Source organism: Stylophora pistillata, chromosome 2, assembly GCF_964205215.1.
Source record: "Stylophora pistillata chromosome 2, jaStyPist1.2, whole genome shotgun sequence".
Taxonomy (NCBI): Eukaryota; Metazoa; Cnidaria; class Anthozoa; order Scleractinia; family Pocilloporidae; genus Stylophora; species Stylophora pistillata.
The window spans coordinates 1928847-1954700 of NC_142520.1; the positions used below are offsets into that span (position 1 = coordinate 1928847).

Here is a 25854-nt window from a genome sequence, read left to right on the forward strand (position 1 = left end):
CTCCTCTACTAGAGAGGAACTAACTCGATTCATAACCGCAGTCAATTTCTTTCACCAGGCTCTCAAATATACCTGGGAAATTTCCGACAATTCTTTGTCCTTTTTAGACATCATAGTTTCAATGGAAGGTAACGGTTTATGTACTAGTGTGTATATATTACAAACCTACAGATTCTCAACGCTGAAAAAATATCGGGACTCGAACGATCCATTGAGATCACATCACGTGCACCTCAGCCAACGTCATGTATTGCATAACTTGCACTTATTGCAAAAAGCTATACAATACAGCGGCGAAACAGGAAGACGACTAGGTGACCGATTCCGACAGCACCTTCGCGATGTAGAAAGGAACGACAAAGACGCATCAAAACCAGTCGCTAGACACTAATCTACCTAACCATTCTAAGCAACACATGGCAATCTGCGGTCTTTCCTTACATTTTGGTAGCTCGGAAAGCCGCAAAACTCTCGAACAAAAGTTTATCTTCCAAATCGGCACTCTTAATCACACAGGTATCAATGAACGCTTTTCATTCTACTAATTTATTGTTTTTCTCGTCGCTATGCTCCCGCCAATAGCGTAGCTTCACTTTCTGCATATAAACCCACACACAACCCACAATTCCTCCATTCGCTCTGACGAAAGGCTAACGCTCGAAACGTCAGCTTTTTAACTCTTTACGGTGGCCAATTTACAATTTCAACTCAGTTGATATTACCAAATTACCTTGTTACCCCCACCGACGCAGCACCACAGTTTCTTAAGAAACTTACTCGCTTTATTCATTTTCCCTATTATTTGGTTGAACACCAAACTCTCAAAACTGAAAGTGTGAGAAATGAGTGATACGCAGTGCCTAGAATTACTATTTACGTATCATCCTCGGAGACCCAGGGGCTGTGAGTCGATTTCAAGTTAAAGGCAGAAGAGCCCAGGGACTCTTCTGCCCTTAACTTGAAATCGACTCACAGCCCCTGGGTCTCCGAGGATGTTTACGTATTGGTAATGATAGCTATTAATTTTCTTTAATGAGAGAAAACTGGACGCTAGTGGTATGGAGGAGCGCGAAAAGGTGGTCGGGAAAATTGCAAAACTGCCAGCTTCCATCTACGCGTCGACACGGACGAATTTTGAACAAGCTGCTCGTTGAACTGTAACACGCTTCCACTTAGAAAACGAAGCTTTCCAAATTTAAAGTAGTTCGCTTCGAATTTCTCGATCTATTCTTAGTTTCTCCGACCGCATCCAAACAGGTTTACTACACAGCTACCATCGAACACTCCCATGGAAACGTGACGTAAAATACGTCACGCGTTACTAGGTAACAGAGCTCCTACAACTCCACTTGAGTGGGGTTGGCAGAATTACACACTGTGTTCGTCGTGAAGTTCACGTTTCTGGAGCTGTGAGAGTGAAGCAGAGTATACAACATGGATAACTCAGAGGCAGTTCATTTAAATTTAGTGCTAGACCTGGTGTCCTATTTCAATGTTTTCAGAGGAGACATGGAGAAAATCATTGAAGAACAGGCGCAAGACTTGGAAGAAGCTTGTCGCGATGTTCCCGATGTGGAGGTTATTCATTCCGGAAGCGGCTTCGAAGGGCTTTCTCTTCCTCAACTGATTCATGGTCAAACATGGAATACTGATGCCGACCATATGATCATAAAAACCAGCCTCAAATTACAAGAAGTTGTGAAACCAGAGGAGACTGGTGGGGAGAGAAACATCGAAGAAGACCAACATGTTGTACGTGGGAAAGGGTCTTTTACTGATGCGGAAACCGACATCGCAGAAAATGTCTTATTCATTTATGACGCTTCGCACGCAGGATATGTACACTTGTCAAATAAGAGGCCCCTATTTCCGACTGATTCAGATTCTGTTCGGGAGCACTGCCTTCAGAATTCTAAATTTATCGATAGTAGTCGGAAGTCAGTTCCGTTTAGTCATTTATACATGCGTTCGAAGGAAGGCTCCATTGTAGGACCTTCATACTCCATACAGTACACCACGGGCTCATTTAACGTCGATCGTGACTTTGTATATGGGCTGAAATGCGAACGATGGCCCTTGCAAGCGAATGAGTGGATTCTAAGGGACAGGCCGCAATCTTGGCCAGGTTTCGAGCAGATTTCCGCCATATCAGACCAGGGTTGTCATGTCGTTCCAGTTGGCTCCCACATGAGCCACCTGCGGGAGTTCGAATGGCGATTTTCTTTTTCTGCTGCTGAGCTGATTCTCGCTCGTTCCCTAGCAGACGACCAAAAGCTAGCCTACTCTGTGTTAAAAGCACTAATCAAAAGCGAGATGAAATCGCGTGACGCAGATGTTTTCGCCTCGTATCATCTTAAGACGTGTCTATTTTGGTTGCTTGAGAAAAGGGGAATCAAGTCTTGGAATAAACAGAGCTTGGGCACAAATGTTCTTGAACTGTTAAATTTTCTGATAGGATTCTATGACGAAGGCTTTGTGCCAAGTTATTTTATTGTCAAGAACAACATGATCGATCACCGCTCTCCTGAAGACATTTTGAAAACGTGTCACGCTCTAAGAGAAATTCGCGACTCTGTAACGCAATCTTTTTGTCGTTACATACAAAACAATCAAGTACTTCCGGTTTTGTTTGATACATCGCTAACTCAGCAACTCAAGAAAAACCCTACAAAGTTTCTCCAGAATTGTAAATATAATTTTCTTGTTATGGCTTTGGCTTATATTCTAAGACCCATAAAGATGGTGCAAATGAACATTTCAAGTCGGTGTCTCGAATCTGCTGCTTCTCTGATGAAGAAGGCCGAAATTCTGCACAAAGCTACTCGCGAAGCTGGGTCTCAAGAGTACAAAGAGTTGCTTTCAGCTCTTTCTGACGCTCTCACTCCCGTTGAAAATCCAACAACAAACATGGTGCTTTCACTGCTCGAGGAATTCTTAGCCACAGACAAGATGAAAGTAACAGAATCAAGTGCTGTAGCCCTGGCAGTATTTAACGTTTTTTTAGCTCTCCATCCATCGCATCTCCACCAGGGCAGTGAAACCAATCCCTTGGAGTTTCATGGGTACCTTGTAAACCCAATTTTCAAAGATTGCTTCCTCTGGGCAGCAAAAGTTCACGAAAGGTATTGCGACGCCATTTACAACTTTGTCGTAAAGAAATGGGTTGGCGGACCCCACTTAATTACAACGGATCAGGAAGCCACGAAATTTATGAAGCTTCTGATGGTAATTCTTGGAAAACCTACAAAGCAGGCAGGCGCTGTGACTGGATCTTTGTTTCGGTCAAGCAATGAAGGACAAATGTTTCTCTTGACTCGTTTCCTTGCCGATTACTTGTTGCACGTTCATTTAGAGTGCGCCTACGTCACATTCCAAGCAACCGCGTTTCTCATGAACAAGAGTGTCCTATCCGAAATTTACTTGACTATTAATTGGGGAACTTACAAGCCAAGCCAGCTGCGTGCTATTGAACTAGTCTTGTCTAAACAAGAATTACAGGCTGAACTGTCCGAAGAAGACTTTACCAAGCTGATTAAAAAGCAGCACGAATTGAAAACAGAACTTAGCACTGGATAGAGCGCAAAAGAGCGTGATGAGGAGGGTAGGGTAGGGATTAGCTCGCGAGGACTCACGCTTTCTGTGCTTCACGCCTTGCTAGCATTTAAATGATACAAAAAAAAAAAAATACCAGAGGACTTACAGGTATGAAGGCGATCTAGTTCGTGTACATGCTCAGAAGAGCTTGTTCTTGGTATGCGCAGTTTGTTCATCATTTTGATCACTGTCTAACGCCTGTATTTTACGTAAATCTAATTAGAAATAAAACTAGTCAAACATCAGTCACAACCTTGGCTGTGAGATTTAAAAAACCCATTTTCTTTCCTTTTCCTCCAAAAAGAAATATTTTTGCGGCTTCTGCAAATGAAGATTCTTTATAAGTAGATTAAAAAGGGTCACTTGTGAGCGTTTAACAAAAATAGTTGACTGAAGTGGTTCTTCGTAATCTTGAACTGACTCGTAAAATGCGCTGCGTTTTTTGAGTACCCAATCCCCATAGACCAAATTGTTTTCAAATTATTTCCAATTCTTCTGATTCCGAAACACGTGGCATTACCCCGCGACTCACATGGGATCACCACACACAACTCGCATGCGCAGAATCACTTGCGCAACAATTAATTGACAATGGCGGCATTTTGGGGAAAGTTTAAGAAAAATCCCGATTCTTTTCATTAGTCTGCTCAGGATAAACGCAAACAACTGGGGAAGAAGGCTGATCGAGATCAAACCTCAAATGCAACGAAGTGATCTTTTCTCGAATTTTCATCAAACCCTTTCTCGTCACGCTCTCTAAGTCAGAGCGTGCCACGTAAGTTTGTTCCCGATCTCTCTCGGTCATTGGTCACACAACACCTAATAAAGAAATGATGGCGCTAGCAACGAGGTTATTGTTAGTGAAATTTTTTTACCTTTCAGTCATTTTCCTCTTGGCTGGTATAAATTTAGCAGATTTAGGAGGCCTAAATGAATATTCCCTAGCAAATATCACCGCAGCAGTGAAGAATGGTTGCGTTTTGGCGGCACTGAGGCCGGCGATGAACGATTCTACCCTTCATTCAATTTTTCGCAAACTTTCTTTGGCTTTTAGAAATGAAAGCCGAGTTAATATAGGAGTTTTAAATCTGAAAGATGCAAGCATGATCTCGTGGGAACGTGGGAAAAGTCGAGATTTAGCTGATTATGGCGATTTAGCGTTCTTTCCAAGAAAAAAGTCGGACAGGGCCTGCCTCTTACGACCAACTTGGGAAAATCCACCCAAGGCCCAAATATATCGGGGCTCGAGAACAGTTCAAGAATTACTTACGTTTCTCAACGAAAATTGTGAAACTTTCCGGCAGCAAGATGGTAGTTTATCCTACGCTGGTTTATTAAGGAAAAGAATGTTACAAAATTTGTACCGGGTCCGAAAAAGTGAGGACTTCAGACTTGATCCTAATGCAGGCCCTGTCAACATCGGTGGGACATGTGAACGGATTCCACTTCCTTCCAAAGAGAAATTTTTTCATGAATACTTTTTCCGATCAAAACCAGTTGTCATCACAGGTAAGAAACATCGCACTAACTTGGTAATCTATTTGGAGTCATTTCCAAAAACTATTGAACAGACTAGCAAGATCACTTTCCCCACCCGTGCCCCTCCCTGAAGACCTGAAGACCGAATAATTTATCTTCTTTCTGTATGTAGCTTAGTAATTTTCCCAATCTTCATGAAGGAGGGGGAGAAGTCTATGACAAGGGTTTACCCACCCTACCCTGCCCTACCCCCCCCTTCCAGTTTTCTCTGGCACCCGCAGTTCACAAGAACCATTCATACTCATGGATGTATAAAGGCAGGGCAAGAGTTGAGTGTCTTGCACAGGGACACATTACAATTACATGTCCAGGAACACACTTTGCTGAAGTCTCGGGCACCAACCAACCATAAGCCACTTGTTTTTCCTCATCAAGGGACAGTTTTTTGTAAGTTACCCATGTTTTTACTTTTCATAGATGCTTTAAAAAACTGGCCTGCAATGAAAAAATGGACAACAGATTTCCTCACAAAAAAGTTTGGGCACAAGATGGTGCGGATTGCATTTGCACCCTATGGAGAGTACGAAGGCTGTGAAAAGGCCAACAACTTTGAGGATTTCAAAAATTTCAATTTTCCAGATGAGGTGAAATCTCAGCTTCCTTTTCCAGACTTAGTGGTTGTTCGTCCAGCATTTTTAGAAATGAAGTTCTCATCTTTCATGGAAGTACTTCAGTCATCAAATAACAGTCATATTTCAGCTTACTTGGAGTATTCTTCAATACCAAGTTTATTGCCAGAGCTTGAGCAAGACATCAGAGAAATGCCTTTTGTTGCTGGAGAATTAAAGAGAAGACATCTAAATATCTGGTTTAGTAATGGCAATACTTTAGGCAAGCTGCATTTTGACCCATTTGACAACTTCCTGTGTCAGGTATGTTGATCTAAACAGAATGGTGTTGATGTAGAGTATAGTTTGAACTAGTGTTGTAAATTAATACAAAAAATTACAACGGCATGAACACGAAGTGGGAGACATGGTGGACTAATGTTTAGTGTGCTGGACTCTGGTACAAAAATGCAGGTCCAAGTCATTGTCTTGTGTTAGGTAAAACACTTTACTCTTGCAATGCCTTTCTCCACCCAGGAGCATAAGTGGGTGCCCACAAATTGGATTAAGATTTTGCTAAACCATTTATACCCCAACATCAGTTTACAAGTTCTCCATATTATTCGCCATACCTTTCCTTAGGTTGTTACGAGAAGAATTTGTTTAACAATCAAGAGCTTCTTGACCTCTCAATCATTTTCTTTGTTCACATAACCTTTGTGTTTGATTCAGACGTGATACTGTTTGGGGAAATTAGATATACTTAACACTGGAGGGGCTACAGGGTAAACTATTCATCTATCTCCATAAAAAGGCACAACTTTTTAACTGTGATCAAACCATGTGAATATCATTATCAATATCTTCTCCCTTTCAGATCAGCGGAACAAAACAATTGTTCATTTATGAACCACATGATAACATGAGACTGTATGAAGCTCACATTCAGGAAGCTAAACTCGACTACAATCCTACAAACAAGAAATTCCATCGGAAAAAGCTTCTGGAAAGTACCTCAATGGTGATGTCTCCAGTTGATATCCTTAAACCAGATTATCAACGATTTCCAAAATTTAAGGAGGCACAGGCTTTGAATTGTACAATAAATGAAGGCGATGTTCTGTTTATGCCTTCTTTTTGGTGGCACGAGGTCCAGTCATATCCAAGTAAGGAAGAGCCAAGAAATGTGGCAGTGAATTTTTGGTAGGTCTCTTGACCCCAGGTTGCATATTCTCCATACTGTTCTCTGTATTTTTCTTGAAGTGCTGACAAAATGAACTTGTCTAACAATCAAGAGCTTCTTTAGTTGGTGATCATTTCCTTTATTCTTATGACTTAAATGTTTGATTCAGGGTGATATTGTAGGGAGAAATTAGATGTCAGTCACTCAAACAAATTCTCCTTGTCAGCACCTTAAACACGAAGGCGCGCTATATGAAGAAGTCTTCCCTGAGAAGACCTAGGCTCATTTGTCACTCACCATTGACATGTGTGGGTCAAATTCAAATGCTGGTAGAGGAACAAAAGGAGCTAATGAGATATCTATTGTTTACTTCTACCAGCATGGTGGTATGAGGTAACGTGCGAACCACCTACTTCGATTTCAAATTTAGCGCCACAAATAGAGACAGTTTCCATTGGAGAAAGGAAATACAAATCTCAAAAATTCTTGTATTGTGATGAAGACATAAAACAATTTTAAGGAATGCACCCACTGTTCACTGCTTTGGAGTAGCTATAGCTCAAGCTGACTTGACTCTGAGAGTTCTACATCACACGACGGTTGATTGACAAATGGTCCAGTGGGACCTAAGGCTCCTTTTATAGCGCGCCTTCGTGTTTAAGAAATGTGTAGAAAACAGTGAAGAGAATATGCAGACTGAGTATAAAGGATCAACTGCTCTGAATTCCTTTGGTTTAGAAGTAAGGATGGTCTTCCTTGATGAGAGAAATTATCATGCAGATAAGATCTCATTAGATCTTGAATTTAATTGATGAATTTTTATTTTCCTCCTTTTATAGGTATGAGCCGTTTTTGACCAAAGAGTTTCCTTGTTCCACCTGCAAAATGGACATTAATTCATTTTATCATCACATGCTGTACTCATAATATTTACAGTTTATAAAAACAGTTGTACACACCGGTTCAATCCTATAAAAAGATTATTTACAAAATATCGACACCTTTCAAATCGAACCTGAACATATTAGTTTGAAAAAACTTCGTTATTTTCCGTCACTGTAACTAAAACAACAGTGTTTGATTTCAAGTCCTTGGGTATTAAATTATACGCTTCAGCAATTAGGACAGAGGCTGCCAGAGAGGTAGCCCAGACGTGCAAAATCTGCTTGCTCCAATTTTCCATGGTGTTTTTCGTAGACTTAAGGACTCCAGTAAGCTTTTTGTTAAGCAGTCTCTGAGCGTCTTCTACCGTGAAATCTCCATGATATTTCATAGCCCTAGTGACGGAAACACCTACTTTTGTTCTGAACATCATACACGTGTAATCGGTTATGGAGCCACCTTCGGGAAAATATTGCACTTCCATTTCGGTTTTGTGTAGATCGGCTCCAAAACAGCGCCGAAGAAGCTCAAAACTGAGAATTTCACTCTTTTCTGAGCTCCCCCCGGCGTTGGGAGATGTTGACATTCGTTTAGCTCCTGTTGACAAGGACATTTGCGACACCGGTTTCAGTTGTTTGAGTTCGGTGAATACCACGCCAGAATGTGTCTCCGTGCAAACTTTACGGCGAAGATTAAAAATATTTCCGTATTTGACGGTGAAGTTTTCTCCAATGTACATTTGAGCGTCTTCAAGGAGAGGATCCTCGATGGAGCTGTAACTCGCTTTTCGAGAAACATGGCTTCGATTATGAGTTTGCGTTTTTCGTACAATTTGGCCGTTCCGTACCGCTATGCCCATGTGGAAAACAATTTCGTTTCTTTCGTCGATGAAAAATTGATATTATGGTAGACATGTTTTGCTGGCTCTGTGTCGTTAAAGAATGATGAAAGCTATAGCACGGATTACCATAAACTCTTCCAATTTCTAATTTTGGTTTGTTTACATCGATTTCATCATCGTTGCATCATGCGTTAACAGAGCTATAAATAGATCAGCTACGACTTGACGTCATACTTGAAAAGTACCTCACAGGATTTTAAATAAAAACCTGTAAAAGAAATCATTTTGTCTTCGATTAGAGGACATGGAGAAAGTCAGTTTCCAAACCACAACTGTAAGAATTATAATTTTCTTTCTACACCATCGACTCTCCTCTTAAAGATTTAGCCTGTCTTTGGTTTGTGCTAAGATTACCAATGCAGGTTGTTATGAATCTTTAGCGACATAGCAATTCATCATGCCCTTGCTTTTCGTTGAAGTCGCGAGATGATTTAAGATATAGAACAGTTATGAAGCTCCATAACCCGCATATTTTTGTACTGATGACCGGAAGTCTGAAAAAAGAGTTAGAGACGGTCTAGGGGATATTCACTGAGGCGAGGGGTGAATCGATAGGGGAGTGCAACCACTATCGGTGGTCCAGTGCCAAGTTCCCCAGGGGTATTTCACAAGCCATTTGCTCTGACCTTTCACGAAAGAACTACGGGACAAGTTTTCGAATAATTAGGGCCTGATTACATGAGCCGAGCTGGCCCGGTTAGCCGAGCTGATTTCTTTTGTTTTCACGCTTTGGCGAACACCAAAACAAAAGAAATCAGCCCGGCTTATGTAATCAGGCCCTAAGAAAACATCGTGAAATTTCTTCGTCCGCTGGAATATGCTCTGAAAAAAAAAAAATACCTCGAACTCGTACTTTCTTATTAGAGATTCAATTTCAAGCTTTTCATGATTCATCAAGCCTCGCATTTATTCAAAGCAAATTTGCACTTAACTGTTATTATTTAGTCGTCACTTTTAGCTATGATTGTGGAAAGACAATTAAATTTAACTTGTCCCCACTATGCACCGATCGATTCAAGCCTTCAACACCCCACCCCCAACCCCCCCCCTGCGCAACCAACGGGCATTTGACCATCGTCCGTGCCCAGGGGATGGGGAATTTGGTCCTCGTCTGGCTGGGGTAAGGAATTGGCCCAAAAGAAAAGATCTAAAAGGTCTAGGTTTACGGTTTGGTCTATGTTTAGAAAGTCAGGGTCGCTGATTTTGCCTTTTACAAAAAAACTGGGTGGGGTATTTGAACACAATTTCTGCCTCGAGGGGCGGGAATTTGAACAAACCAGTCTTCAATGGGAATGTTGAAGCTTCGTATTGATCGACGCATAAGCTAGGGGAATATAGAGGCCAGGTACTTGAGTTACATTTTTTTTAACAGCTTATCTATCTCACCAGGCTTATAGCGCACCTTCATTTTACTCTATTCCCGGATCCCTGAAGGTCCGTGATCCCTGAAGGTCCCCGACCCCATGTTTCACGGCTAACGGTAACCCCATGGAGACCCCTTGAAATAGTTTGAAATAGGAAATACCCTATTGTTATCTATACATAATAAGCTGGCTCTTATTCCACCATACATTCGCATAGTTAGCTCTTTAGCTCATATCGTTTATCTAAACAAACATTATTGGGCAAAGGTTATAAGGTATTCAGGATAGCATTGATTATCCCGGAAAACAACAAAAATGTTAGGATTGATTTTGTTATCGACGACGGAATCGTAGAGAACTTCTGGCATGGAGGGATTTATTTCTGGAGGCTCAACATAGAGTTTATTTCCTAAGCAATACTGCCCAACTAGGACCTTGGCAAGGAACATGTGACGGGCCGCTCCACTCCCAGCGTAATTAACAGAGTATTTGGCGTCTCTGGCAAAGTATACACCACGTCCATAACATGTTCCTAGGGGAAAAAAGTTGAAGCTTGAACACCATATGTCAAGTTTTTTACGAAGAAAAGGTAGTAAATAGGTAAGATAACAACCTCGTTCCCGGGGCCTTTTCCTTAGTTGGGGGTGGAGTTGGGGAAGGGAAAGGCCCTGGGAACGAGGTTGGGTAAGAGAACATAGGCTGACCTATGTTCTCTCGGTAATGATATTCGTATATTTAATTACAACTAAATACGTCACGTCTCTTAACACTGACTGATATCATATTGATAATAATATTGGCATGAAGACGGCAAAACTCTCTTCAACGTGGCTCAAATGAAGCATTTTCCATAATCATTTGAGATGATAGTTTGCCTGTGACCATCTGAGAAACTGCACACCTACTCCTCCCCCGAAACAATGTCAAACATAGCTCGTTATCAGTTAACTGTTGTTGGGTTAGGGGAGGGGTGAGTGTGCAGTCACTCAGATACTGAAATAGCCCATTTCCGAATTATCCTTGGCCTTATTTTCAAATCGAGTGCTCATCCTTTCATATGAGTAATAAGTTTTCATTCACATGCAAATTAAACTCATTTTCACAAGAATGGGTGAGCACCAGGCCTCGTTTTGAAAAAGAGGCCAAGCGTTATTCGGAAATGGGCTATTGATATAACGATTCTTGGGGAAAGTTGCAGCTTACATCAACCACAAAACATTCCCTAAAGATACCATGATATCAACTCGTACCGTGAACTCCACATAAACTTCTGTTGAATCCCTGCGACATGATTTTGCTGACATTTTGACCATCCGTCCCATGAAAAAGCCTTCGTTCATTACTTCCTTTAGCGTCGTTGTCCATTTTATGTTTCCTCGCCATGTAAGATTGATATAGGGAACGATTCTGTATTCGTTCAATCTTAAGAATTCTAAATTCCTTCGCGGTAGTTTGAAATATGCGTTCGACGTCTTGAAACTCCTTGCTGCTTTGGGCTAGGTCGATTCTGTTGACATCCATATTGGGGGGTGGAAATAGTGTCCAGTGCGTTGGTAAGGGAAAACCTGGAACCAAGAAATAATGAAGTCTTTATTCAGATGAAGCGCAAGCATGAAATACATGAAAAGTAAGCCAAATGACAATTAATAACCAAGCATAGAATAATCAGCCAAAAAATCAAATATTTAGCAATATGATAGTTTGTTAGATAACACTGTATGCAATAATAATAATAATGATTTATCAATTTATAGTGCCTTTTTTTTTTTTTTTTTTACATACAATGATCAAGCGCATATCATACATCTAGCCTCAGAGCGAGAATGATAGTTTCTTTAAATATCCGTGGCATAGTAAATGTAATTGGAAATCCTACTAGGTAAAACAATCTCAAGCATCTGTCTCAACTTATTTCACTTCGCATCTGGTAAGCTAAAGATATACAAGTAAATTGCATGGTAAAACAACAACGTTTAACCACATCTAACCTTCATCAGCTCCCTTTGCCTTTCTTATCAGTTTCATTGTAGGGGAAGAATATTCTCCGACTCCCAATTTGTTCTTGACATCTATGACGAACTGTTTTCCACCAAGAGAAACTTTCACTGTTTGGTCTCCTTTAGAGTGCGCCAGCTCAATCATTGCGTTCTCTTTCGCACCAAACTCGATCACATCGCCGTTTAATTCATAACTCCACACAATGTTGTTTGATAGAATCTGAGCCATCTCTTCCTCTTTTTTCTGTTCTGTCCTCTCTTTGATCTTTTCCCAGATCTCTTGGAGCATTTGGAAAACGTCATTTGATTCACCTCGAACGACAATGCGATCAATCTCAACCCGGACTTCTATTTTGACGCCGTGTTCGACGGCTTTTCTTTCCAGTCCAAGGATCTGATTCTGAGAGAGGTTACTGATGACGTCACTTTCGACTGTTCTAAGGACTAAAACTTCAGCGAATTTATCACGTAAGCACTTTGCGGCATTTTCTACGCAGGGCTTGTCCTTACCGACGACGCAAACTTTTACGGAGTATCTTTGAACTGGCTCTCGTTCCTGCCTTCGCCCTCGTTTTCGTGACCGCTTTACAGCCTCCTTTTCTGAACCACTGCTTTCGTCGTCCTCGCTTTTCAGCTGTTGCCTCAGTTGCGTTTGCAAAAATTCGAATTCCTTTTTCAGGTGTGTTTTAAAAACGACTATTTTTACTTTTTGAATACTTTTGCAACTGGCACTAAAAGCACTGAGCGCTTGAAAAGTCACTTGAGCTGACTGTGCGGCGGCCAAATTGTACCCCCCTGTGCCAATACATGGAATTGATATTGATTTCAGGCTTTTAGTGTCTGCAAGACGGAGCCCCCCTTCTAAGCATTGCTGAAGATGTTGCAGATCTGGCGAGCCAGGGATAATGTGAATAATGTGAGGTACTGTTAAATTTCCTCCACTGGTCATCGCAACTGAGCCCGGGGACATCTTCCCCACCTGGTGGCATTCTTTTAGCAACAGTGGACCACAAGCTTTTGCTATCGCTTTACTTAATTCGCCAGCGTTGTTTAAATTTATGTCGGCGCTGGCAATATTCATGATAGCATCACTGGTGTTCTCTTTGGTCAAATCACCCGTTGTAACCTCCACACTAAATGGGCTATTTAAGATTGTGCGTCGATTGGAGTCTTCTAAATGGTGCGAGTGTTTAAACTGTTCCTGCTGAAACGCCGGTAACATTTTTGCATGGGAGATTACAATTCGGACTTTACGAACTCTGTTGCATTTTCCATTGAAGCTTTGGATTGCCTTAAAGATCAGGTTTACTGAGTCAACCGCAGACACAAAGTGTTTTCCAGTGCCTATCGCAGGAATGGAAATGGAGCTCAGACCTTGTGTTTCTGCCAGCTGGAGGCACTTTTCCACGCACTGCTGCAGGTGATCTTTATCAGAAGATTCTGGTATCAAGTGGATGATATGACGTGCAGGGAGATTTCCACCACCAGTAATCACCGCTGATATGGTTGGTTGTCTCGTCAACTTGTTCAACTCCTCTTGTACTGCCTGGCCACACATCTTTTTCACTGCCTTGCTAAGTTCCCCTGCATTGTCCATGTTCAAGTCTTTACCTAACACACTTACGATAGCGTCGGTTTTCTCCTTGCATATATCTCCCTGCACAATTTCAATCTCTACAGGATCCGATCTTGTCTTTGCTGGGCCTTGTTTCGTTTTTGGTCGAAAAGTTTTCAGAATGTGATGAAACTTGTACTTAGCGGCATCTTTGTACTTCGCTTTTACCTTATTCATCTCTTTATTAAAAGCATCTTTCAATAGCTGGTCTTGCTGATACACGACGAATTGAATATTCTGCAGTTTGGACATTGGATGGCCTCTGCAGAAGTCAAGTGCTTGTTGCACCATGATTTTAGAAGCTTTTTCACGAGGAAATTTGAGGTTTCCAGTTCCTATGACCGGAAAAGCAATGGATTTCGCTTCCAGCTCCTCAGCTTTCTCCAGACATTTTCTGACGATGGCTTGTAATGTCTATACCCAAAAGAAAAATGAAATGAACAACCAAGTAATTTCGAATTGCTTAAGCTTTTATCTGCAACTTAGCAGTGCCCAACTAAATAAATTCCTCTATGATACTTTGTCCACTTGATTAACATAACAGATCGACTTCGCTACTTTCAGTTACATTGACTTCAAGAATTACGCGCGTGCGCGATAAGAGGTCTGATGGGTCTGTACAAGGACATCTGAAAGATCAACTTGGAAATGACTGGTTCCATTCTGTGTGAGGGCCTCGCTCGTTTCACTGTTATCGACAGATGTATTCATCATTATGTCAATTTTTTGTGTTTTTTTTCATCCAAAATTCTATGAAAAATTATGAAGGGAAGATGTTACACTTTTTTTTTGTTGCGTCTCTTTAAAATGCCTGTCTTTACCCAAGCCTATGTGGTATAACATTATCTCCTTGGATCTTGGCATTGGTGAAACAACCATTTGTATCTATCATTTTTGTGGACCAATTTGGTCTTGTATAACTCTCTTTAATATGAGCAAAAAGCAGAAGTCTTACCTTTTCCGCCGTGCCACCCTTGACACCGTCCCACGCGCAACAGTGAGTGAGCATCACGTGAGTGGCTGGGGTTAAACCACGTGAAACACTAACTTCGCCAACATCTGGAATTGGTTTATAAGGAGCACCAGCTTTTCTGATTGCTTCAGTGCAACTCCCGTGGGAGCTGACCAGTACATCAGCCTGTAAAGCAAGTCCAAGAAATTTGTAAGAATTCCTCTCCTCAAAAAATATCTATTTCGACTCAACTAATATAGGCTTTTCATAAATCAATAACAGTTTTCGAATCAACAGAGGTTTTAATTAACTGCTACTGAAGAGAGACTGCATGCAAGCTTACTAATAATACAAACACTAATAAAAAAGGTCGAAACTCAACAATATCCAAACAACCCTTCAAAACACTCTGCATTACATGTAGGGGCGAGTATTTGTGAGATTTTTTTTCCAACTAAAAACGATCTTTTCAACGTTAAAAATTACAAAGTAACTTTGTGATTCGCAGCATGTTCAAAGATGCTCAACAATATTTCGTTAAAACATTTGCATAATGCCATTTTTAACCGATCAGGGGAGTCGTAAGTGAACCTAGACCATCATTTTGCTATCAATCTGTAATGCTGTATTCATAATTGCACAGATTAATTCTTATGTAAAAATTAAAGTACCTTTTCTTTCTCGATGAGTCCAGGTTTCCATGATATACTATGGCCATGGATTGTTACAAGAGTTGACGAATCATTTCCACCAGGGGTACTTTTATCAACAGTAGAAGTATCATCATCAAGGCCACCACCACTGGCACTATTTTGGTCCACTTTATCATTATCATCATCATCACATTTGCTATCATCAGCAGTTCCAACACTGTCATTGTCATTATCACTGTCACGGTTTATCTCATCATCATCTTCATATCCTTCTTCGATAGTCATCTCTTTTTCACCCGAAGAGGCAGTAGATTCAGCTTCTGACTCACTGCACAAGTTCTCCTTTAAATCTATGACACAGTCTTGCTCATTTTCCACTAATTTCACCAAGCATCTTCCTTTTTCAGTGTCAAGGTACTTCAGGAGTCCTGGCTGCTCCACGTCAAAAGTATGTGTCGCAATATTACTTGTAAGTTCATCAAGCTCCTTCCTAACCCGTTTCAAGCCTTCCCTCTTTCCAGAGATTTCAAAATGTTCAGGTCTTTCTCCATTTTTAATCGAAACGTCAAATTCCTTTAGCTGATCTTCGATGGATCGTAGGTTTTTTTGACGAAACTCGCCAATATACCTTCTCACAAGGTCTGAGATGCACACATAATCTTCTTGTCTGATGTAGTTGTCTTCAAGGAAGGCACTTAGCTTTTCCAACACTTCACTGACTTCATCTTTAAACCCCGCTACACGGGTATCATTCCAGACGTTTCCATAGACATGGACAGTTGATTTTGCATTGATTTCATCGCATATCTTGATCCATTCAGTTGACTTTAACAAATGATCACTCTTAGCATCCACTTCGACTTGTTTTTCCAGCATCAACTCGTTCACGAGCTTTTCAGCAGCGTCTGCGTGCGCAGCTGACGTTCCCACAATCTTGGTATCTTTGTCAATGAAACAGATCGCCTCAACCTCGTTGCTTTCCAACTCATGATTGACTTTTTGAATCCCCTCTTCGGAACATAAGACTTTCAAAACTCTAGCAGATAAGCTCAGATTCTTCATAACCATGTCTTTCAGTTGATTGGAAAACTTATTTATTACCTCGATAAACTGTTCTTGAGGACCTGCGATATAAATTTCCTCCTTTCCTTTGTCCATCTTGATTTCTAACTCCTTGTTCTCGTCTGCTAGTTTATCCGCAAGCTTTATTTTCTTCAGCAAGATCACGTGTTCTTTGGGAACATGTAGAGAGATCTGCTTCCAGTTGGCTTCCCTTGTCTCTTTTTTTTCAATCGTTTGAGTGCTATTGACTACTCTATCACGTACCTCATCTTGGTGGATTTTGATTGAAAGTTGGTTTCCGTTTAACACAATTGGTCGCTCCTGATGCCTGTCAAACACTCTTGCCATGTCTGTAGGGGAAAAGAAATGTCAAAAATTTCGACCGAACTTTTCACGTAATTGGAAACTGGAGTGTCAAAAGAAACGTCATAAGAGGGGGTAAATAAGGTAAGTTTGTTGACGAGAGAATCACTGAGGCTGTGAAACCATAATTACATTTATCAATTATTTCATTTGTCACCTACACTGTTTAGTTTCCAGGCTAGAGTAGCACACCTTTCAGCGAGCGAAAGGAGGATTTGAGGACTGTTATTCAGTGAATGGGTGAGATCTCAACCTTTTATGAAGCGGAGATATCCCCTCTTTTCAAGAAATGTGAATTTCCTAGGTCTCACCCATTGAATACACGATAAGTTTGAATCAATCGTTACTTTTCAATTTCCAAAAGAGAAATACTTTATACCAAAAACAACGATTGATTACACACCTTTTGGATCTTCAAACACGACCACAGCTCTACCACTTCCAGGCGTGTAAGAGACCTCCTCCACAGGACCACCACAATTCTTCTTTCGGTTTTCAAAACACAGTTCAATTGCATCATGGGTAGTATTCTCAGAAATCCCAGTAACTAGGATGCTTCTGCAAACAGGAACTTGTTCGATGGAGATCTGAACATCATCCAAAGTTCTTTCTTGGCCTTTACGCTTAAAATTACTGAAGTCTAAAGCAAAAAAAATGAGAATCAACGTGCATAATACATATTTATTACTGAAAGATATTGTAAGCAATTACCTTTGCATTGAATTCCTTATGTCACCAGATATAGATGATATTTTCATGGTCGGCGACGTTTAATCGCACTGACCCGACTAATTAAGTATATAGTAATTTTACCATGAGACATACTTTGTCTTTTGATCTGTGGAGATCCTAAGAACTTTTTCTTCTCCTGATAGATCAGCTTTTTTAATTCGGTTTCGAAAAATCGAAATGAAGGTAATCCCTTCGACCAATCAGAAATATGGTTTACATTATCATTGGTCAACGAGAACTCACAGTTAAATCAGGAAACTGTTTGAAGTGCGGTCGGGAAAACCCGGCCGCACGAGTCGTGATTGGTTTTAGTTTTGTATTTTGTGATTGGTTTTAGATTGGTTGAGAGGATAACGGAAGTTTACTGAACCAATCACAAAGCAAAGTTAAATGAAACCCAGGCAATCCTCGATTACTTTCGACACTCGATTGAAAATTGCTCGTCGAGTCTCGCTGTACAAACGTACCTTTCACATCTTTTGACATCGTAACAAGAGCAGACCACGGCGCCAGTGTTGATGAAGCCTGTTGTGCAGACCATGGCGCCTGTGTCGACGAAGCCTGTTGTGCAGCCCATGGCACCAGTGTTGATGAAGCCTGTTGTGCAGACCATGGCGCTTGTGATGATGAAGCCTGTTGTGCAGACCATGGCACCAGTGTTGATGTAGCCTGTTGTGCAGACCATGGCGCCTGTGTCGATGAAGCCTGTTGCGCAGACCATGGCGCCTGTGATGATGAAGCCTGTTGTGCAGACCATGGCGCCTGTGACGATGAAGCCTGTTGCGCTGACCATGGCGCCTGTGTCGATGAAGCCTGTTGTACAGACCATGGCACCTGTGTCGATGAAGCCTGTTGCGCTGACCATGGCGCCTGTGTCGAAGAAGCCTGTTGTTCAGGCCATAGCGCCTGTGTCGATGAGGCCTGTTGTGCAGACCATGGCACCTGTGTCGATGAAACCTGTTCTGCAGAGAATGGCGCATGTGTCGATGAAGCCTGTTGCGCAGACCATGGCACCTGTGTCGATGAAGCCTGTTGCGCTGACCATGGCGCCTGTGTCGAGGAAGCCTGTTGTTCAGCCCATGGCGCCTGTGTCGATGAAGCCTGTTCTGCAGACCATGGCGCCTGTGTCGATGAAGCCTGTTGTTCAGGCCATGGCGCCTGTGTCGATGAAGCCTGTTGCGCTGACCATGGCGCCTGTGTCGATGAAGCCTGTTGCGCAGACCATGGCGCTTGTGTCGATGAAGCCTGTTGTTCAGGCCATGGCGCCTGTGTCGATGAAGCCTGTTGCGCAGACCATGGCGCCTGTGTAGATGAAGCCTGTTGCGCAGACCATGGCGCCTGTGTCGATGAAGCCTGTTTCGCTGACCATGGCGCCTGTGTCGATGGATCCTGTTGCGCAGACCATGGTGCCCTTGTGGATGAAGCCTGTTGTGCAGACCATGGCGCCTGTAATGATGGAGCCTGCTGTGCAGGCCATGGCGCCTGTGTTGATAAAGCCTGTTGCGCAGACCATTGCGCCTGTGTTGATGACACCTGTTGCGCTGACCATGGCGCCTGTGTAGATGAAGCCTGTTGTGCACACCAGGGCATTTGTGTTGATGAAGCCTGTTGTGCAGACCATGGCGCCAGTGTTGATGAAGCCTGTTGTGCAGACCATGGCGCCTGTGTTGATGAAGCCTGTTGTGCAGACCATGGCGCCTGTGTTGATGAAGCCTGTTGTGCAGACCATGGCGCCTGTGTTGATGAAGCCTGTTGTGCAGACCATGGCGCCTGTGTTGATGAAGCCTGTTGTGCAGACCATGGCGCCTGTGTTGATGAAGCCTGTTGTGCAGACCATGGTGCCTGTGTTGATGAAGCTTGTCGAGCAGGCCATGGCACCTGAGTTAATGAAGCCTGTTGTCCAGGCCATGGTGCCAGTGTTGATGAAGCCTCTTGTGCAGACCATGGCGTCAATAGTGATGAAGGTTCTTCATGCGATTGAGCCAGTAGTGATAGCGGCGACTGAGAAAGAACAGATGCTGATGCGGAATGTCCACATGGAGAAAATTGCAATAATGTCTCGTCTTTTTCGTCATTTCCTATGAATCAAAATCAATATTTTGTTACGAGAACGATATTTCATATTCTAATGAAGGGTTATGCTTTGCCATTCATCATTGAGGTACACTGACTTTCATAACAGTTACCATTGAGAGCGTAAAATTGATATTTATTTTATATCAGTATTTTTTGCTTTGCTGACCAGCGAGACTTTTTCTTGCAAAATAATTCGTTTCTGTCTTAAAATGTACAGAGGTCTTCATAAGTAGCAAAACTAACATAATGACCAGCTCCCAGTTGGCTTGTTCGCTCAGTTGGTAGAGCATTGCACCGGTATCGCAGAGACCTTATTCTCACTATTACATAAGTAGTTTTTATTGCTGCGAGGATCATTTCTTAAAACCGCCGTACACATATATGATTTTCATATATTCAAATTCATCAGTTAAAACAAACCTTTTTCCTTTTCTTCCAGAAGCTTCGGAGATTTTGCTTTTCTGATAAGTTTTGCCATGCTAACTTTCTGAAACATGAGAAGAAAGAAAGAGTTAGGTTAAGCATCTCCAAGCTGTGATTAAAAATCGATTCGGTCCTAGGATTTAGCATGAGTTCACCATAACTTTGTCCATGCATCGCAAAGAACGGTTTACTTGGTGACCATTGTTGCAGCATGAAAGGATAGGGGAAAGGATTTTGATAGACACCGTGATTGCGATCGCAAGTATTTGAGGTCAATCACCAAGTTTGCCTTATAGTATTGTAGCGAAATAAGATCAAATGCAATTCCTTAGCGCATGGTGAGTTCTGGTCTCGCCAAGAAAGTGGCTGGTAATCCATGCATTATAAGCCAACCAATATTCATGTTAGCATGTTTTGTTATACTTAGGGGGGCCAAATGTCCTCAGAAAGCAATTTCCCTCTGCATTTTTGTGATGCTTGACAGGTTTCTTGATATTCATTGATGCGTTATGTAAAATCACAAGGTTACAAATGAGTCTGTTTTTGAAACAGATGAACCCGTCGGGCCTAAAAGCAAAACGTAGAAAGCCAAAATTTGAATCACATCCACTTTACCTTCGCGAGTTTGGAAATTTTGATCAGGCATTTTAAAACCCAAGAATGGCCAAAGGAAGAAACGGGTGGTTGCACTCGCAAACTACGAATATATCGCGGCTTTGGCAAATGTTCTGGGTAAGTAAACATTCGCCTTTTTGCGAGAATGTTGTCTCTTCGTTCTTTAATTTCAGCACTGAGAAGTGAATATTTCACTTAGCTTTTTTCTTTTACTTGCATTGTAAGGCAATAATGGCTAAATACATCTTAGCAAAAGACACAGACTGCAGGCATAAGCTACTGAGACGCATAATTCGAATAGTTGCATTAAATTACGGGACGAAGATTAAAGGGATGAATGAGGACAAAAGTTTTGTATCAACAGCTCAGTAATATTGAAGTGGAGTAGCAAAAACTTAATTGAGAAACAAAGCCCTGACGTGCTAATGAACGATCAAGAAGTTCCTTACCATCTTGCCCCATGTTTGCGCACTCGCCTCTTCTCCTTCTTGTGATAAACCAACCATTGTTTCCTGACTTGCTAGAAGCTCACTTGTTTCGCTTAGACGTTCCAAAGAAACAAGCAGTCTGTACTATTCTTATCAAAGCTGACTGTGTCGGCCTTTATAGTACGATAGAGACTTCCTGGTGTCTTTGTACCCCTTAGATCTTTCAGGACGTGATGCTAAGTTTAGAGGAAGAAATAACTAGACAAATATAGTACTTATGAGGTCAAAAATTAAATCGGTTTGAACAACACTTCATGTCAAGAAAGACTAACAAACAAGAAAAAATGAGCTGAAGCAAAACCAAGGACGTGATATAATACAGAAACGTGTGTCAGCTCTCGAAGAAGATTAAAAGTTTTTTTCTAGAAGGTGATCACTTCAGATTTCTCACGCAAAGAACCTTGTTTACGGACGAACTGAAACGTTTTTTGTGTGGCATAGACATGAAAATTAAGCTAGGAGTTCACACGTAGAAATGAAATGCTGCCATCTGTTGTATTACTGAATGAATAGTCACGCTCACTAGAGAGCAGTGATTCAAGCACTTGACGTGCGTGTAATCTGCTCGAGCTTCAAACGTCCAGCTTTCATGGAAAACAAGCAATTGATTGGTGTTACAGCACTTACGAGATCTTTCCCTGGTTTTCTTGATCTGCTTAAAGCTTAACAATTTTTATTGAATTATTCCAAAAATTCTCTCGATCGTATCGCAGATGAGCTGACTTTTAAGCACTTGTAACATGAAAACGTTTTCCGGGATGTCCTTAGCCACGCAGCAGCTAAGGTTCTTCCGAGAATATGAAGTAAGTCTACGTGACAAGCCACGGGTCTCATTGTGCCAATTAGTTCACCTGTAGAATCTGAAATTTCACCCAAGCAGAAAGAGCTCACGAAGTCCCTTAACGACGTAATCTGTTAGTTCCTCTGACAAAATGGCCTTTGAAAAACAAGTGGCCGAGCCACTTTCGACAAGAAAGTTTGTTATGATGATGTTTTCTGATCCCTCGTGACGACCATGAAAACTGATCATGATTGTCAGTGATATAAAGTATAGAAGATATGCGCAATAGAATAGGAGAGACACGCAAACATGTTAGAGGCCAAAAGATAAATTAGCTTGTGAAGTCAGGCGAGACTGTGGACGAGACAAAACCGTGACAAAACTGAAGTAAAACTATCAACGCGCTGAAGAAATAAAGAAACTTGCATCAGATCTTGCCGAGGACAACCTTTTACCAATTAGGAAGCCTGATTCAGGCGCAGGTCAGGAGTCAAAAAAGGCAATAAAATTGATTCTAATGAATAAAGATAAAACTATTGTTTTATAACTAAAAATAAAACTCGAGTGAAAAAGATAACGGAACATCGCATGTCGATTTTATCAAAATTGAGTTTCATGGGGTGGCCCTGCTGTAACGCAGCTCGCATTGCAATTTCAAGATAACAGTTTTTTTTTTTAACTTTTTCGTTTTACTATTTACTCATGTAGTGCTAGGGATATTTCAGAGGCCAATCGATCTGACCTTACAGGACAAAAATTTTGCGGTAAACGTTTGAATAAAAAACCTTGTGGACGAAACGGGAACCTGGTGAGGAAAAAGGAAATAAGTAAATAACAAGCAAAGATTGTTTTTATTTTGTCTATTAATACTGTCAAGAACACATTCTTTATCCCATTCTCTCATTAATAGATTTAATTAATGTCATGTTTTTCGTGACAGGCCGTATTTATGTGTACCAGAGTTGCCCTTCATCTTTTTCTCAAGGAGGCCGTCATTCTTAGCTATGATTTTGGAATAACATAAGCATTGAGCTGACTTTGCACATAAAAGTTTAGCTTGGATATGTTACTTGGGGAGAAAAGACTTAACGCTTCTGTTCCTTTTTTTTTTTATTTCCAGATCCCTGTAGGTCGCCATGTAAAAACATCCCAGAGAGAATTTCGCCGAGTCCGCATGTGAGTTTCACATCCGGAATCAACGGAAACTGGCCCTGCCATCGGGGTCTTGTGCCAAGTCCTAGCAAAAATTTTAAATCGTGGGGTATTTCAGAGGCCACTCGATCTGACCTCACAGGACAAAAATTATGTTGCAAACGTTTGAATAAAAAACCCTGTGGATGAAACGGGAACCTGGTTAGAAAAAATTAAATAAGTAAATAACAAGCAAAAATTGTTTTTATTTTGTCTATTCAAACTGTCAAGAATATATTCTTCATCCCATTCTTTCATTTTACAGATTTGATTAATTTCAAGTTTTTTCGGGATTCATAACAAGCCGTATTTATGTTTTGCAGAATTACACTTTATTTTTTCTCAGGGAGGCCGTCATTCTTACCTATGATTTTGGAATAACATAAGCATTGATCTGACTTTGCACATAAAAGTTTAGCTTGGCCATATTACTTTTGGAGAAAAGGCTTAACGCTTCTGTTACATTATTTTTTAACAGCTCTGTCTATCTTATCAGGCGTATGGCGCACCATCATTCTATTCTATTCCCAGATCCGTGTGGGTCGCCATGTAAAAACATCCCAGAGGGAGATCCACCGAGTTCACGTCCACTTCCACGCATGCGCCTGTGTGACCGGGTTTCAACGAAACTTGTGTAATTTTAAGGCACACATTCGCTTGAAATCCGAATAAATTGAAAGTGTGGCAAATTGGCGGTGGGTCTTTAACTGAAAAAAAAAAAAAAAAAATGGTAAAACCGATTAGACCTCGAACCGTACTGCTGAGAACGAATCAGATGATTGTATTGTACGACATTGATCAGTGGCTGAGAGATAAAATGATTGTGATTCGTTAATAAAACACAATGCTAAGAGCCAATCAGATCGCAAAAAACAATACTTCTCTTTTAGGAAAATGTAGGTAGAGGTCAGCTTTTAAAGTAACAGAGGTTTTCATTACAAAAATTTAGTTGACTGGGAGTTTTAAAATTCCGTGTGCCAGAAAAATTGTGAAGAACAAGGGAACCGCGCCCGCTCAAACTGAAATATGTTTTACCATAAGAAAATTTCAAAGAGCTGAAAGGCTTAATTCCTTGCATTTGATGGAATGCGGTGTTCGTGGCAGGGGCGAGCTTGTAGGCGGGGGGAACTTGCAATGGAGCGGACCAGCGTGACCGGACCAGCGTGACCGGACCAGCGTGACCGGATCAGCGTGACCAGCGTGACCGAGAAACAGGTTGAGATAAAGGTAAGTTCATTTTTACTTTGTTCAAGCTATTAAATTTTTTGCTGCGGTTTAAGCTTTCCACATCAGAGGAACGAGTTGATCTTCAGTAGAACACTTTTTGTCTCTCAAATAAAGGTCATTCGGTCTACAGGAGGTTAAGGGGAATCGCACGTTTACACAAAGTCTTTAAAGGCGTGAGCAAAGCAGGAGAAGAAACTTATTTTTGAGATTTTTTCAGCTTTTACTCACTTGTTATATGCTTCTTGAATAAAGTGTGACCATCGATAGTCAACTCCAAATCGAATCCCTGGCAGATGAAAAAAAAAGAAAAAAAGAAAAAAAAGCATTGAGAAGTCTAAGCAAGAGAAATTAATGGGACCCTTATCTTCCGTTTGCACTGAAACGTCTCTTTTGAGGACAATTTGTCAGGGAATACTTTGGTACCTATTGACAAAGAAGAAAAAGACCGTAGCCGTCATTTAAGGAACACTTTTCTTTGTCTCGCATGAGTACCCCGAATAGAGGTTCCGCTGTATAACCTTTGCATTTAGTACTTTTGTTAAAGAGACACCTCTGGTCAGGGTACACATTTTATAGTCTTGAGGGAATTCCTTGAATGAAAGTTCCTCACCGACACGAGACAAGACAAGACAAGACGAAACGAGAAGGGATGGGAAGAGATGAGAATGCATTGGGGGATGGTGAAACAAGAAATGGGAAAAAAATATATTAGAGACGAAGAAACTGATGGATAGAAGGGAATTACCAGTAAACGGGATGGAAGCAAACAAAAAGGATAACGCGAACAGAGCACGAAAAAAAAATGGAAAGGAACGAAATTAAGTAAAAGAAGGAAAGGTAAGAAAAAAAAAAAAGGCGGACAAAGAAAGAGCGGGCGTGAATAAAATCCCACCTGTCCGGTCGGATCGATGTCTGCATGAGCACAGGCTGAAAAAATTTAAAAAAATACACAACATTAGATGAAAATTTAAAAAAAAAAACCGTGGTAACATTTTTCATAGCATTAAGATCTGAACACACCCCGCTAGTTTTCCTATGTGAGTGTAACGGTTACTTATGAATCCAAACGATGTTACCTTTTACAGAGAACTTAAAGATTTTCAACTCGGCACAGCAGTCACATTGGGGTGGAGACTTTGAACATTGACAGCTGGCCTTGTCAACCGTTGCTACCTCTGTGACGTCACCATCTAGTACCTCAAAAGGTCGATTTGCTAGCTTACTGGTACTATCGATCTGGTTTTCGTGAAAAAAAAAAATCCAAAAATGATTAAAAATGAAAGAAGAAAAATAGAAACACATAGAACCGTTTGGCATAAAATTTAGAACATTGGATAGATAACTTTGTATAAATTCCTATAGCAGAACTTAAATGTATGAAATAAATAATTCTGCCCAGCTTAAGTAACTATGGTTATTCCAGGCAGAAGTACTCTAACTTATACTTTTTAAAATTATCTTTGTTGTAACTTTTTCTGAACAAGAGTGAGTACAAGTAAAGATTGTTGTTGTTGTTGTTGTTGTTGTTGTATTGTAAGAATAAAAAAGCCTATCATATCATTAAAGCTGCTTTTCTCTTTCAAAGCTGTAATGACGGAGTTTACGTTTGGATTCCCTTAAAGAACTGTTGATCAGAGTTCACCAGGAAGGCTGTCCCCCAACATAGCA

At 41.1% G+C, this 25854-nt stretch overlaps 4 protein-coding genes, 1 long non-coding RNA gene and 1 other non-coding gene across 6 annotated transcripts in view; 3 read left to right on the forward strand and 3 right to left on the reverse strand.

The window, feature by feature from the left end:
• The first annotated feature begins 1343 nt into the window (after positions 1-1343).
• Cglr2 (Cyclic GMP-AMP synthase-like receptor 2) lies at positions 1344-3839 on the forward strand. The gene has a single exon (XM_022947186.2). It carries the CDS (start codon positions 1435-1437, stop codon positions 3574-3576), a length of 2142 nt encoding a protein of 713 aa, XP_022802921.2. The 5' UTR covers positions 1344-1434; the 3' UTR covers positions 3577-3839.
• Positions 3840-4388: 549 nt separating this feature from the next.
• On the forward strand, positions 4389-8947 carry LOC111340380 (bifunctional peptidase and (3S)-lysyl hydroxylase JMJD7). Its single transcript, XM_022947224.2, has 4 exons — positions 4389-5103; positions 5551-6005; positions 6559-6884; positions 7704-8947. The coding sequence occupies exons 1-4, from the start codon at positions 4425-4427 to the stop codon at positions 7789-7791; spliced, it is 1548 nt and encodes a 515-aa protein (XP_022802959.2). The 5' UTR covers positions 4389-4424; the 3' UTR covers positions 7792-8947.
• On the reverse strand, positions 7663-8855 carry LOC111340381 (AAC-rich mRNA AAC4 protein). Its single transcript, XM_022947225.2, has one exon. It carries the CDS (start codon positions 8603-8605, stop codon positions 7889-7891), a length of 717 nt encoding a protein of 238 aa, XP_022802960.2. The 5' UTR covers positions 8606-8855; the 3' UTR covers positions 7663-7888.
• Positions 8948-9244: 297 nt separating the features above from the next.
• Positions 9245-22225, reverse strand: LOC111340362 (protein mono-ADP-ribosyltransferase PARP14). The gene is made up of 9 exons (XM_022947200.2): positions 20949-22225; positions 19882-19948; positions 17853-19463; positions 17057-17293; positions 15247-16640; positions 14579-14761; positions 12000-14037; positions 11262-11576; positions 9245-10543 (listed from the first exon to the last, which is right to left on the reverse strand). The coding sequence occupies exons 1-9, from the start codon at positions 21003-21005 to the stop codon at positions 10266-10268; spliced, it is 6180 nt and encodes a 2059-aa protein (XP_022802935.2). The 5' UTR covers positions 21006-22225; the 3' UTR covers positions 9245-10265.
• LOC148736634 (uncharacterized) lies at positions 20306-25040 on the forward strand. The gene is made up of 2 exons (XR_015996745.1): positions 20306-20616; positions 22889-25040. It is a non-coding gene; the product is annotated as an uncharacterized LOC148736634 (long non-coding RNA).
• Positions 23146-25854, reverse strand: part of LOC111340363 (uncharacterized) — a 6746-nt gene continuing 4037 nt past the window's right edge. The window contains exons 6-9 of the transcript XR_015996744.1: positions 25263-25422; positions 25079-25113; positions 24415-24472; positions 23146-23666 (exon numbers count right to left, since the gene is read on the reverse strand). This is a non-coding gene — a transcript (uncharacterized LOC111340363). The remainder of the gene's footprint in view (positions 23667-24414; positions 24473-25078; positions 25114-25262; positions 25423-25854) is intronic.